Raw genomic sequence first — 13,841 nt, forward strand, 5'->3', positions numbered from 1 at the left:
TATATGTATATATATATATATATATATACAATATACATTATATAAAGAGAGCAAAAACAAAGCCAGAATGACATTAAAGTGCAACGAAAGATGAGAGGAAAGGAAAAGAGCAGTGAAGAACGGAAGACAGGTCTGCGAACACGTCATACACCCAGTCGGCAGGACAGGTACATGTATATATCAAAGTTATTACAATCTTTTCATAAGCGATTATTTATCTAATATATGAAGAAATCAATTCTTTTTAAAGTTTCTATTCAAAGGTAATAAACTTAAACATTTTCTTTCAAGCTGTAACTTAAGCTATTACAAAACCTGGGTCCAGTATAATCAAATTTATTTTAGGTATATACAGTTCTCATCAAGTTGAGATGTAATTCATCGGATCGTCTTATGAAATAGCTGTACATGTGACGATTTTGATGAAATAAATCGCGAAATATTTAAGGAAGATGATTGCAACTATACTAAGACATAATCTGGCCACGTTGAACTAAATACGTGTTTGTTTTTTTTTACTTTCAATATTTTTGTTCTCATTTATACACCTACGAACCTTTAAACCCAAACATGAACAAGTATACATGCAATATATATATTAACCTTTTCTCTGGTACGTGGCTCAATGGGGCACCGCTCCTATCAAGCCTGTAATTTCTGTAATATGATATACCAAGTATTTAAGACAAGCGTGACCACACAACGAGTTAAGCGCTATTTTGAAACATTTAAAGTAAGTCCCTCGATCGCTAGTCACATAACAAGGACTTTTTTTGTTCGAAGTCAATATAAAAAATATTCCATATCTCTAACTTTTTGTGTTAAGCAAGTTTAATTGAAAATATCTCATATTAAAAGGAGTGGAGTTAACTCGTTTTGCGATCTAACTTTTCATATTATATATATTATCAATAATGAAAAGAACTCAAGAAATGTACCATGTTGTCAATACCAGGTTTATTTTAAGAACACACAAATTTTCCGGCACCCTGCCCTTTGTCAAGTGATTTTGATTCAGAATCAAAATCACCTGACTGGTATTGACAGCATGATGCATTTTTGGAGTTCTTTTCATGATTGATGACATACATGGTATATATATATATATATATATATATATATATATATATATGTGTGTGTGTGTGTGTGTGTGTATATATATATATATATATATATATACATATAATTATACATATATACAAGTGTATATATCGATGAAAGGATCGATGAAAGCAAGGAAAGAAGCTCCTTGATGAAAGTGCTAAATGCTGTATATGTATATACATTGTACTCTTATACTCTTATTGCAACACACAGTAGACTCATGCATTACACAGGAGGAAATTTATGACATTAGCATAATTGTTATTTTAATGAATTCGAAGTACACTGTACATGATTCAAGATCTTATTATCAGGTACATATTATTAACAAGTCTAAAGTCATTCGCCATGTAAGGTTCCCCAAGTCCTTGTATCTTACTGGTTACCCGCGCCTTCTGATGATGGCACGTATCCTCCTTGGGAGCGTTGCCTAAATACCATGCAGTCTTTCCTGGATGATGCTGCCCCAGGCCCTGATGATTAACGGAAAAACCCTCCCTGGTGTTAGGTTGGTCCTTGGTGAGAGATTTCTTCATGTTAGCTCACAGATTCTCTAACTGGTTAGCATCTTGTGATTGCACCGACCACTGCACCCTGTTCACGCTATTTTCGTCTAATACTGGTCCATCTGGGCAGCCCTGTACCCTGACGTTGCGTTGCCATCCTGGGAAATGAACAGGGGTTGGCTGTTACCAACGGATGGACTCAAGTGATAGTTCAGAATCACCCGGTATTTGCTGTTGTCAATGTTCCCGTCCATGACCGAATGCCAACTCCATGGACATAGACACACTCCAGACTATGTGCAGATTCGAATTGGGTCATAACACGAGCTTGACGGAGGGGGTATCGACAATTCCGAAGCGTTGTGTATCTACCTCTGCCAGGCCTTGGTCGCTTGTCACAATTATTTGTTTCCCTACGGCATTAAAGGTATGGTACAATTTCGATTGAGATGGGGCTTCAGGTTTCTTACGTGTTTTTTTATTATTTTTTTTTAAAGGATAATCATTTTGGAGATGAAATTTTAGGAGGAATTCAAAGCTTATTTTGATGACGATTAGTTTAGAATTGGTGGAGATATCCAAAGCAAAGCGATTCCAATAAAAGGTAGGACCCACCTTTTATTAGTATCGCTTTGTTTTACTTTGGTTTTGGATATTTCAGCCATTTCAAAACAGATTTTCATCAAATAAACTTTGAATTCCTCTTAGAATTGTATGGTCTTTAACATTTCATAAAGTGGTTTCTAAGTATCTTGCGAAAAGTTGAAATCTGAATCCTCACCTCAACCAATACATATACTATACCATCCGTTTAACACAGTCCGTACGTCGTTTCATGTCACACCCGAAAGCGCTCAGCGCTCTGAGCCACCGACACCCATTCCTCACCGGCCGACGATTTGTCGGTGTCGCTCGTTAGATAACTCGACTGTCTTAACCACGGTGTGCACGTGACGGACTCAGTAGAATGGAATGAAAAAAAAAATAACAATGAACAAGTTGCTCTTCACTGGAATGTCGATCACTATTCAAATTACAGTGTATTAAAAAAAAAACCCACACACACAAATAAACACCGCTCCACCAAATAAAACAGTAACTAATTTTCCAATATGTTGCAATATTTAAATCTCGGGAGCACATGTATTATGTGACTATATTATTTTTGTGAACCGATTCATAAACGAACAGAATTACAACGAATAACAAATGTAACAAGGAATATCAAATTATACAAATGAATATCACAATTTTTATGATTTATTGCCAGTATTAAACTTTATTTGACTGAAAATCTTATTCTATCTATGATTTTTAATCATTCTATAACCACCATAAAAGCATGAATATGATGTGACCACAGCTGCTGTGGGTGACGAGACAGCTGTATCTAAACAGTGATTATAATTTGAAGTGTGACTCATGGTAACATGAAACCGCTTTAGCATCCGGAAATCCAAACGACAAAAATGCTTTCGCTTGGTTCTATCTCTTTTCTTTTCTTTTTTTTTTTCATGCTGGGAAGTCGGCTAGCTGAGGTGTTTGCTGAAACAGAATTTACGTGCATTATTATGCTATACATTAAAAAGTTATCCCACGCGTGATCTTAAAATTATTTGAGAGCAATGAAACTGGCAAACATGAACGCATCTATCAAACTTTCACGAGAAAATTATTGTAGGAAGTCAATAAGCAAAACTTTAAAAAATGACTGGCAGATTTAAGGCGGAAATTAGATAAATGAATTGTTTTGATCCATCAAAACGAGTAAAAGCTACAGCTGAACGTAAAATTTTGAAGTTGAACACAATTCGAACTATTGAAGTTTGCAGATATAAATCGCTCCATATCTAATGCCTTTATTTTCTCTAGTTTTGTTGTTTTTTCTTTCAAAATAAGCAATTACTATAATTATTAGAATGTATGCAGAAGAGTCAAGAGAAAAAAAGACAAAATCGGTCTACGCATGGGAAGAAAAAATCCATTTATGATTACAGGAATAGTTGAGAGATACTTGGTTTAAATTCTTCATGGAGTAATATCAACAAATTATGAACTATATCTAATTAGAATATCCAAAATTCTATAACGTTCTTTACGAAGGGGACAGTGAGAATAATCTAACCAGTCATTGTAACACGAGAAACACGGAAGTGTTGACACGTTTTACACACAATATAACACATCATCAGCTTATCAGTTGCAGATCTCGAGGAATAACTGCTCAATTCATTTTCTGCCCGGTATCTTGCACATAAAATTAAAGAGAAATAAAGCTACACTCTGAGAAGTTGGGCCTTTACTTTTATACTCTCTTTTTTTAATGGTCTATAATATCTATAAATAAAACCGCACTCTTTATGTATCCATCTATGTTTTATCCATCAAATTGGATAGAAATTCTAAAGTCTCTTCAACATACACCCCAAAAGCGTAATTCATATTTGAGCAATGTTGACCGATCACTAATACATCAAATTGCGTGGTTTCCAGATTATGATAATGTTGCACATCCCTATTCGCCGAAACTCCCAAATGTGAGAAACCGCTCATTGTCGAGCAACAACTAAACCATATTTTACTTGACTAGGTCTCTCTCTAATCTCCCTTTAGTACTATGAAGCCATTGACCCCTTGATGCTCCCATGAAAATAAGCTTCTATGTCCTCTCTCTCGTTTCGACCTTTCCTAAAAATGATTTCCTCAGTTCAGTCGAGTATTGTTCAATCAATGTTTGCTTCCAGCTAAGCTTTTTTCGCCCTCTACGGTAAAAACATTTTAGATAGGCCTACTACTGGTATCCACTGACAGGTATCGAAACAAAATGATCATTTCAATATTCATGTAACAATGTGTTTACTCCGTTAGATCTATAAGAATTGAAATGAATACCACCACATTATGTTAGCCGCAAACGCTCCTATCGATAACCTGCATTATCAGTCAGTCCGCAGCGCGAGCGAAAACGCACGTATTTATTCAAGTCGTATGCACGGCTGAGCGGTGCTTGCATATTAATGAGCAGATACATGGTCATGAATAAATCCAAGTAGAACGAGTATTTCTTGTCAGTTTTCGACACTTTTAGCATCGTCTGAAAGAGAAAACATCAACAAATATGCTCATGATAAAGATAAAACGGAAAAGAGGAATATAGGATATCAAAATCTCTCAGGAAGTTCGGTATTGTATTCAAAAATATTCCTTCATGTTTGACGCCAAAAACTAACATGAAATCTTCCATGCCCCTCTAAAATATGGTGAAGACTAAGTCCACTAAATTATATTGTATCACATTAAGGGCACATTTTCTCATTTCTATTTCAATACCAGTCAGGAACTAGCAAAATTCAGAGAAATGTCTAGCGTCGAGTTTAAAAAGATTACCCTCGCGTTCGCACGGAATTCCGGGTCTGTGATTGGTCGAAATCTGTCGCAAGACGCGGCGTGTCGCATTGCGTAGTATCCATCGGCTGCTGACTCAATGCTGTCGGCTACGAGCTTTGAGGTTTAATTAAATGAAATGTGGCCATAGGTCCTGTTGCATTCAATACACACATGGATACATGTATGTGCAGGTTAATCTGTACTGGCAAGAACAATAGAGTAAAACAATTCTGGTTCATGGGGCAAGGTAAAGTGCCCTCAAAGAATTTACTTCCAAAAAATAATCGTTCAGGACTAATACATGTTCATACTTTGTACTAGGTGTTACAAAAAACATTTCCCACTTTTGGTTCTTAATAGTTCAAAAACTATGTATCAGATAAAAGTGTCATTGATATGAGTAATAGCTGAATAGTGTACAATTGAGTTGGAGGTAATTTGAAAATGAAAGCCTATATTAGTTTCATGAAATCCATGATTTATTTCAATGTTAGGTTCCAGATTTTGATCGAATTTTAACTCTCTGTACAAAACTTGAACTTCACACAGGAACCAATGATGTGTATGTGAGTGTGCACTTACAATGACCCTGAACAATGGACCTGGCTACCACCTGTTCCGAACTCTGCTGCAAGGCACATGAATGCTTTATCAATTATTCATGTGGATTGCCCTGAGCACTGCTAGTCTGAATTCTTGATACAGGGTGAAATGCATGCACATGAAAGAAGTAAGCACATGTTTCCATGTGCTTGCACACACCACATTTCAGAATGAATAAAGACTAGCTGCGATAGTGGAATTCCTCATGAAGCATTCCAATCCTGGTCATTGTCAACGACCATTGTCTGGGTATCAACAACACACTCCTATACACACCAATAACCCCTGTGCAAAGTTAAAGTTTAGTACAGAGGGTTGAAAATGGAGCAAAATCTGAAAACTAACTTAAAAATCAATGTTGAATTTAAAAAAACTGAATCATGCATTCATTTTCAAATTACCTCCAACTGAATTGTACACTATAGCTATTGCTCATATCAATGTTATTATCTAAAACATAGTTTTTGAACTATTAAGGTCAAAAGTGGGAAATGTTTTTTGTAACACCCAGTACATTGAAAATTATTCACTCTTCCAAAAAATGGGAAACAAGAATCACATGGAACAGTAACTGAAAGACGACATTAACACACACATGCACATGTGCAAGATGTAATATAATCTCTATACAAAACAATTGCATGGCAATGCATACCTTCGAAATAATGACACACACTCGCGACTTGCACAGGTTTAGTCTCATTTTACGACGTCACATCGCTCTCATGCGTGTTCATTCACTACCCCACTTCCGGTAAGAAAACATAATTTGCCCTGTTTTCAACAGGAAAATTCACAACCTTAAAAACTGTGCCCCTCTTCGGTTTTTAATTTATCATACTCGCTCATGTTTCACGATTGTGAAATCGAAGAAATTACGGAGATCTATTTTCAATACCAGTCAGGAACTAGCAAATCATCAAACTATGATCTAAAAGCTTCTTAAACACTGGCAAATAATCGTTTGCTTTGATGCTAAAATGGACTACTATATTGAGATAAAAAATAGGGAAATTAGGTATCAAATCAATGAGCATAATCAGCTCTATAACTTACCCAACCATCCTGGGTCAAACAATGCACTGCGAAAGCTATGAAAGCTGTTGTTGCGACCTCTGCAAAAACTCTCGCAAAGTATCGCGAAATCTCGTCAGTCTCAAGAGCACAAACTGCGCAAACGTGATTCTGAATAAAATTGTCGTTCGTGCCTCATTATCGCATATCGCACGCGCCGCAGACTGACTGTTATGACTACATGTATTTTTATCTTTACCGTTCATCATAGTGTTCACATACAATTACTGCAGTACAGTGTACATAGTCGTCTTAATTATCTTCTTTATGAATTATAAGATAGTCGTCACCATAAAATCATTCCTCAAATTGCTATTTTTATTTTCATACTCCTCTAACATACACAGGGACAAACTCTTCAACCTATATATTATCAACTAAAAGCTCAAGGGATAGATGTGTTAATATTGTTTGTAGAAAGGAATGAGCATAACAAACTATGTATATTTCGAATTTTCGCAATGCATCTATTGACTAAAGTTCATTGAGAGAAAACGTAAGTGCAGCATTGGTTTCAATAAATCGATTCATATTTCAGCGATTGAAACACCCACACATACCTTTCAAAAATGGCACATCCATTACAAACAATTTAAACCATGACAAATTAGGCATAACATGTTATACATTTTCCGTGGCTAAAGCCAAATATCAATCAATGGACAGCCATAAATGTGATACGTAATAAGATTATGTACATTTCACATCCTCTCTCTCTCTCTCTCTCTCTCTCCCCCTGCCTCTCATCATCTCTTATTGATGATAAAATATTTTCTATAATATAATTCTAACGCAAAGAAAACTTCACTCAAGAGACCTGACAACGTATTTGGTCCGTGAAAACATGCGTGGGATCTCTCACAATAATTACACATTAAGAATGAAATCTCCACGGAAATGACATGCACAGAGCCATAAAAAATCTCATACATTGGCACGTTTGCTCGGATAAGGTTTAACGAATGTAGTAGTACGTTTGCAGCAGTACATAATTCATCTTACAGTACAATCAACAATTTTCTTTCTCCACATTTGTCGCATGCTTATACACAATGTTCCATTAATCAAGATACTTTTCTCATTACGTGAACGAGTTCCTTCTCTATTGCTTCCGTTGATTTACAATTCGGGTAAATGGTATAGGGCCTATGCTCATACTGTCGTTCACGGGCGAAGTCCCTGGAGAACAGGTAGACCAAACGTTGAATGTGCGATATACACAACATACAGCTTCTATATTGACCATGGAAATCTGTGAAGGCCGATCGTGTCGATTCATGTTTTCGGTTCTCATGGGTACTACAGTACTCTGTTTTATTGTCACCCATGACAACACGTGTTTAACCATTCTAAACAACTCCTGTCACCAAAAAGAGTCATTGTATTTTGTTCTATTATCATTATTATTATTATTATTATTATCATTATTATCATTATTATCATTATTATTATTATTATTATTATTATTATTATTATCATCATCATCAGAGTTGAATGAATGAATATCGATGATCAATGACGTATAGTATACCTTCATACATGAATAAATGAAACTTTCGATGAAACATAAATAAAACCATGCAACCTGAAAAAATCCTCGTGACATTTTTTAGAAATCTTTTATTTAATCTAAGAAAAAGACAATAATAAGCATAAGGTCAGTGTACATATTCCAGAGACCTCTTTGGTGCCGTCTGTCTATAGAAAACAACATTATAGGCTACCTATTTCACAGCAGCAGTACCTTAACAACGATGTTATCGCAAGTTAAATTATCACACAATAAAATGGGAACGGCTTGAATTTCTATGGGAATGTATACACAGCAAAAAGTCCGATGTTAAATAGTGAACACCGAGCTGGTGTTAAATTTTCGGTGCTCATTTATGGTGTTAAATTAACACCTCCGGGTGTCATTTCCAAATTTTAAACTGTTTTTTGAAGAGTTTCTTAGTAACTGCACTTCTTGTTGATTTTTAACTTAAACAAGACGATCAAGAATTTTACATTAAAATACTAGATTTTTGAAAAAATGTGAAAATAAATTTACACCAAAGTAACACCAGCTGGTGTGGTCTCTTATTGAAGCTGGACGGGTGTTAAACCATTGATATTAACACCAACAAATATCAAATCAACACCATGTGGAGTCATTTTTTTAATTAACACCAGTACAGTGTCAAAATAACACCAGGTACAGTGTCAAATTAACACCACGAAGTGTCAGGCGAAAACTTTTCAACATCATCACAGTGCATTTTTAACACCTGTGGGTGTGGTCCTCTATTGAAGTTTGATCGGTGTTAGATTTAACACCCGTGGTGTTAAATCTAACACCGATGTTTTTACAGTGTATAGCAGCAGTTGACAGACATATCGATGCTTGTTCACAGGACGTGCGTATAATTGAGTCAAATTCATTTAAAGGCAGGTTTACAAACCAAATAAGCATCATGAAGTACAAACACATATACACAGAAATGTCAATGGAACGCCATGTGCCTACACAAGGTGAAAAAACTACACCAAGAACAACAAAAAACTTTAGTATTTTGAATTCTCTTTAAGCTGAAATTATGCACAATAAGCGCCACATGAAGTGCGCTGCGAAGGTGGACTGATTTATCCATTGTGGGTGAGCTGCATCGATTCAGACCGAGCTTCGGTATCCACGTTGTCAGCATCGCACCATTCAGGACATTCGAACACCACTATGGCATTACAAGCAGCGATTGTAAGTCGATAATCATGAAATTCTAGACAAGACCCTATACTTCGCCCAATACGTCAGTTACGTGTTTAGAGTCTTGCTGTTGCATCCTAAATGCATAGACTATTCATGCTATGCGGCATCCCGGTTTACTGTAAAATTTGGCTGAAACCTGAATCGGTGACCAGACACGGGTCAAGAGCATGTTCACCCCAATTCAAACCTTCCCTAGGTGTCACATCTGGGGTGTTTCAAAGCTGTTCTTAAAGTTACGAACGACTGAAGAACAACTGGTGATCAGTTCTTGTGCTGAATTATTGAAATTCTGAGAAGTATAGCACATCAGAACTGATCACCAGTCGTTCTTAAGTCATTTGCAACTTTAAGAACAGCTTTATGAAACTCCCCCAGGTCCCACTAGAGCTATTTTGATTGAAATATTTTGCAAATAACTCAGACAGGATATTATGTTTCTGCCTAATATTATCATGATGACTATGTCTTTATTTGATTCCTAGTTTGCATTTTTTCCTTCACTGATTGGCATCTGGCTCGTACTGGCTATGTCTAGAATAGAATCCTGTGACTCATGTTTGTCATTTCCTCACTGAAGACAACATGATTTGCACCAGATTTGAGGGGGTTTTTTTAATGTCACGAAGTACAGTAGCATTTTCCTGGATTCAGTCGGTAAGCAGTTCTCAATGACGTTTGTATCTTGCTGGCTTCATTCGAATCAACCGCTAATCCAGCAACATTTCGATCTTAATATCCAAGATGTATAGAAAAATACCAAATCCAGAAATCAATACGAATATTGTTACGGCAAAACGAACGTTTTCAACAGGAATTTGCTTCCTACCTTATGAAAGGTTAGCTTCTCCTCACTGATATATTTTTTTAATACTTTGCGTTGGTTTCAGACTGCCCTTTATTCTTTACTACACAACCGATTATTCATTAGCACCATCATCCAGAAACAGAATACATTTTAATCAGCGTGAAAAAAAGAAGATATTTTGAGTTCGCCCTGACCGGCGAGTGTGTGATAATGAGAAACTGGTAACTTATTTCATTTCAATTTGAATTGTTATATTTTTCTTTTAATCACAGTTTCAGCTCAATGTTTAACACTTTTCAACTGATTACACAATGAAATTGATAACCAGTTTATATCTAAATTCTTTATGATTATCCTATAGGCGAAGACTACAAAATATTGCTTTCAAGGATTATACAGTCTGCTGCTTATCAAGACAACTAATGAGATAATAAGTACGACAGTATTATGAGGTGTCAGTCTTGTAGCGAGGCCAGTGCAGAGTATATCCGGGTCGTACTCTAGAATGGTGACCCGGCCTTCGAGAGCTGGTGCTACCGGTGATAGTCGCTGGATGTACTCAGCGAGCACGGCAGAATCCAAGTTGCCTACATCGGTTTTGAAACGAGAAATAAGACAAATACTGTATGTAAATGATTTGTAGAGCACAATGTCAGATATCACGGGACATCGAAGTCACACTTATCATTAATTTTATCAGTAACTATGCATCTGCTGACTGGATAGCGTGAATTGTGTATAAGAAGATGAGTATATGCCTAACGATTACAATGTCATTAGCATTCGATTTATTTTCTTATCAACACACTAATACCGATACTTATTGCTTGATATCAGTTAATAATCAGACACAATGTCAATTATTACGTGCATGACATTCTCAGGACTGGTGAATGAGTCAAACTTTACATCCAGTATAAATGACTTCTCGCTGCGTTCCTATTGTGACTTCACGCAGCACTCTCATGGAATAGTTACAAAAAATAGTATGTAATGCTGCATTAACCCCATGTTCCCGGCAGATACGGCAATCCTGTTTGCCCCAAAGGCAGTACGCGGTGAGATTTTGGTCATTTTTTTTTCCATCCGTGCTCAGTTTTATTAGGTCTTGTACATCTCACGGCTGTCAAAGGATTCGTGACCAGCCTTGAGGGAAAGGAGCTATCTAACACTAGAACTACGATCGACCTGCGATAATGACGGTTAAAAACAGTTACACGACCTTCTCGGACATTGACGGTCGTAACCACTGAACGTTGCAAGGACTGATCGATCGTAAACTAACATCAAATACGACCGTTACTGAAACGGTAAAGTACGGTCAGAAACGGTCCAAGACGTTCTAGTGTGGTCACGTGATGGGTTTATAACGGTTGTTGTGAGGACATTATATTCAGTGTAACACGCTTATTTTGGATCTGTCGGTCAGATAAGAAAATTTAAAACATCTTCTTTCTTACGACTCATTGACAACCCTTGCCATACATCGACGTAAATAAGCACCGAAGTAATAAGTGTCTCAATAGTAACCATGATAAACCACGGCCACGGCTTTTGCAAAAACACTGATTTATTTGGTGCTTATTTACGTCGATGTAGGGCAACTTCACAATCAGTGTCATAAAAATAACTCCACGCAAGAATACAACAAATTTGAATGTTCTTTCTTTACAATCGTCAGTTACTACGGTCTTTACTACGGTTCTTACAGCCGGTATTAAAAGGTTAGCAACGGCCTTATGACGGTATTTTAAGGTCCACAACGGTTTTAATACGGCAGCGTTACGATCCACAACGGTCAAGACGGCCAGCTGACCAACTCTATACATCGTAGGCCTACTGACCGTCACGAACCGACTATACCGTAGCTCTAATTCAAGTTCAAGTTGAATCATTTCATTTCCAACAAAACAATTAGGAATACAATGAAATGTTCGTATATAAATAATGTCACGAAATTGGTGCTATTAGCACCTTAATGCTTAGACTCGAATCAAATAATACGCCACACCGGCCCGACATTTACACTCGTTCCCAGACGCCTCGCAAACGGCGCTCGCCGAGTCACACCATAGTGGAAAGTAACGCGTCGAAGCGCGCCGTGTCTGTATAACGTGACACGACGGGACTTGACCTGACATAACGTGGCAAAACGGCCTACCATACACTCTAGCTCGCAGTGAGAACCTTGACAAAACGTGCAGCAATCGTGAAACCGTGACACAAAGCGCCCTTTAACGCGTTATCTCACATCTATCCCGTTTTGTTGTCGGTGGTCTAAAACGCGATATCCTTGGCTGCCGGGAACATGGCGTAAACATTGCATAACCGACTGGAGCAGTATAATGTGTGAAATCGCTAAAAGTATCCATGACAAGCCCTGGAAGTACAAACGTACCATGTTTGCATTTGACCAGATATTCCTGACAATTATGGTTCTTCATAGATGATGAATGATGATGTCTGATTAGTTTTTTTTTTCCTTTTATCCAGAGCCAAGTGCATAATTACACATGTAGGCTATACTGTTTCATATCTTCATCAATGCACACATCCCAGATCTCACCAGTCACGTGATTGAATTTATGGTCCCTGATCATGGTAAATCCATCGCCCCCAGACGCCAGAAAGCTGTTGGTCACGATCTTGTATGTTCTGTCCTGGTACAGCGGGCCGTATTGGGGTACCGTGCAATTTGTACAAATGACTTGCACACCGTACACACGTTTACCTGGCTCACGCGCCAGAGTGTATACAACTCTAACGCCTGCAAATAAATACAACCATAAGAAGAATATAAGGATACAACACAGACAATAAGAGATGATTGTGGCATCGTTGAGAAAGAAGCCTATCTCAAATAGCAAAATGTTTATTTTTGTTGCAGCAGAGGCTGCCACCATCATTCTTTATTGTTCCATGACTAATTGAAGATGGACATAATGATCGCCTTCATGATAAAATTTTGCACTGTTCATTAACATGTTCAGAAGCAACGTAACTTAGGAGCCTTTGCGAAGGTCATTATTCTAGCGAAGTCGACATGGTTGATCATTACCAGTATAGAGTTCTTATGGATTTTTAAAATTAATTGTACTAATGTAATACTAGAGCATGAAAAACCAAACAACGAGCCAAAAGGGAAGCGGAAAATAATAAAAAAAAATAATGAAAAAAAAAGAGATTATATCAACGAAAACAAAGACATTGAGATTGATATCCTTGATATAAACGCTAGTGGATAATGCATTCATAGATCATGTGAAACAGTTCTCAACACTTGCATTTTTTTGACAACTCTAAGCGCGGAAAAAGTTTTCCAAGCTCTTTCAGACAATAAGGGATTTCGCACTTAAAAGGAACTTGTTTGTTAGAGTTTACAGAGCACGTTGTGTGCCAATGCCAACCCTAGATCCCGACTCATTCTTGACCAAGAAGGAGACTCTGGGGACGAGGCGAGCGCCTGCGTTTTCCCAGCACAAAAGCCAGGATCAACAGAACTAGAGCATGGACCGAGCTGCGACATGGACCAGAGCCGATGGCTATGAGAAACACTGTCTTGAACGTCTCATACCCATGCAAGGAGGTCGATGCCTTGGGTGCTTGAAGGCAGATA

The 13,841-nt window shown here is 37.3% G+C and overlaps 1 protein-coding gene across 1 annotated transcript in view; it reads right to left on the reverse strand.

The window, feature by feature from the left end:
- Nucleotides 1-1,296: 1,296 nt before the first annotated feature.
- Nucleotides 1,297-13,841, reverse strand: part of LOC139738783 (snake venom 5'-nucleotidase-like) — a 99,737-nt gene continuing 87,192 nt past the window's right edge. Inside the window, exons 7-8 of the mRNA XM_071649421.1 lie at nucleotides 12,792-12,992; nucleotides 1,297-10,812 (exon numbers count right to left, since the gene is read on the reverse strand). Of these exons, the coding sequence (XP_071505522.1) occupies nucleotides 10,610-10,812; nucleotides 12,792-12,992 (404 nt within the window). The 3' untranslated portion in view covers nucleotides 1,297-10,609. The remainder of the gene's footprint in view (nucleotides 10,813-12,791; nucleotides 12,993-13,841) is intronic.

The sequence above is a fragment of the Diadema antillarum genome, unplaced genomic scaffold, assembly GCF_040938485.1.
Source record: "Diadema antillarum isolate AM-2024a unplaced genomic scaffold, OU_Dant_1.0 seq00000768_RagTag, whole genome shotgun sequence".
NCBI lineage: Eukaryota > Metazoa > Echinodermata > Echinoidea > Diadematoida > Diadematidae > Diadema > Diadema antillarum.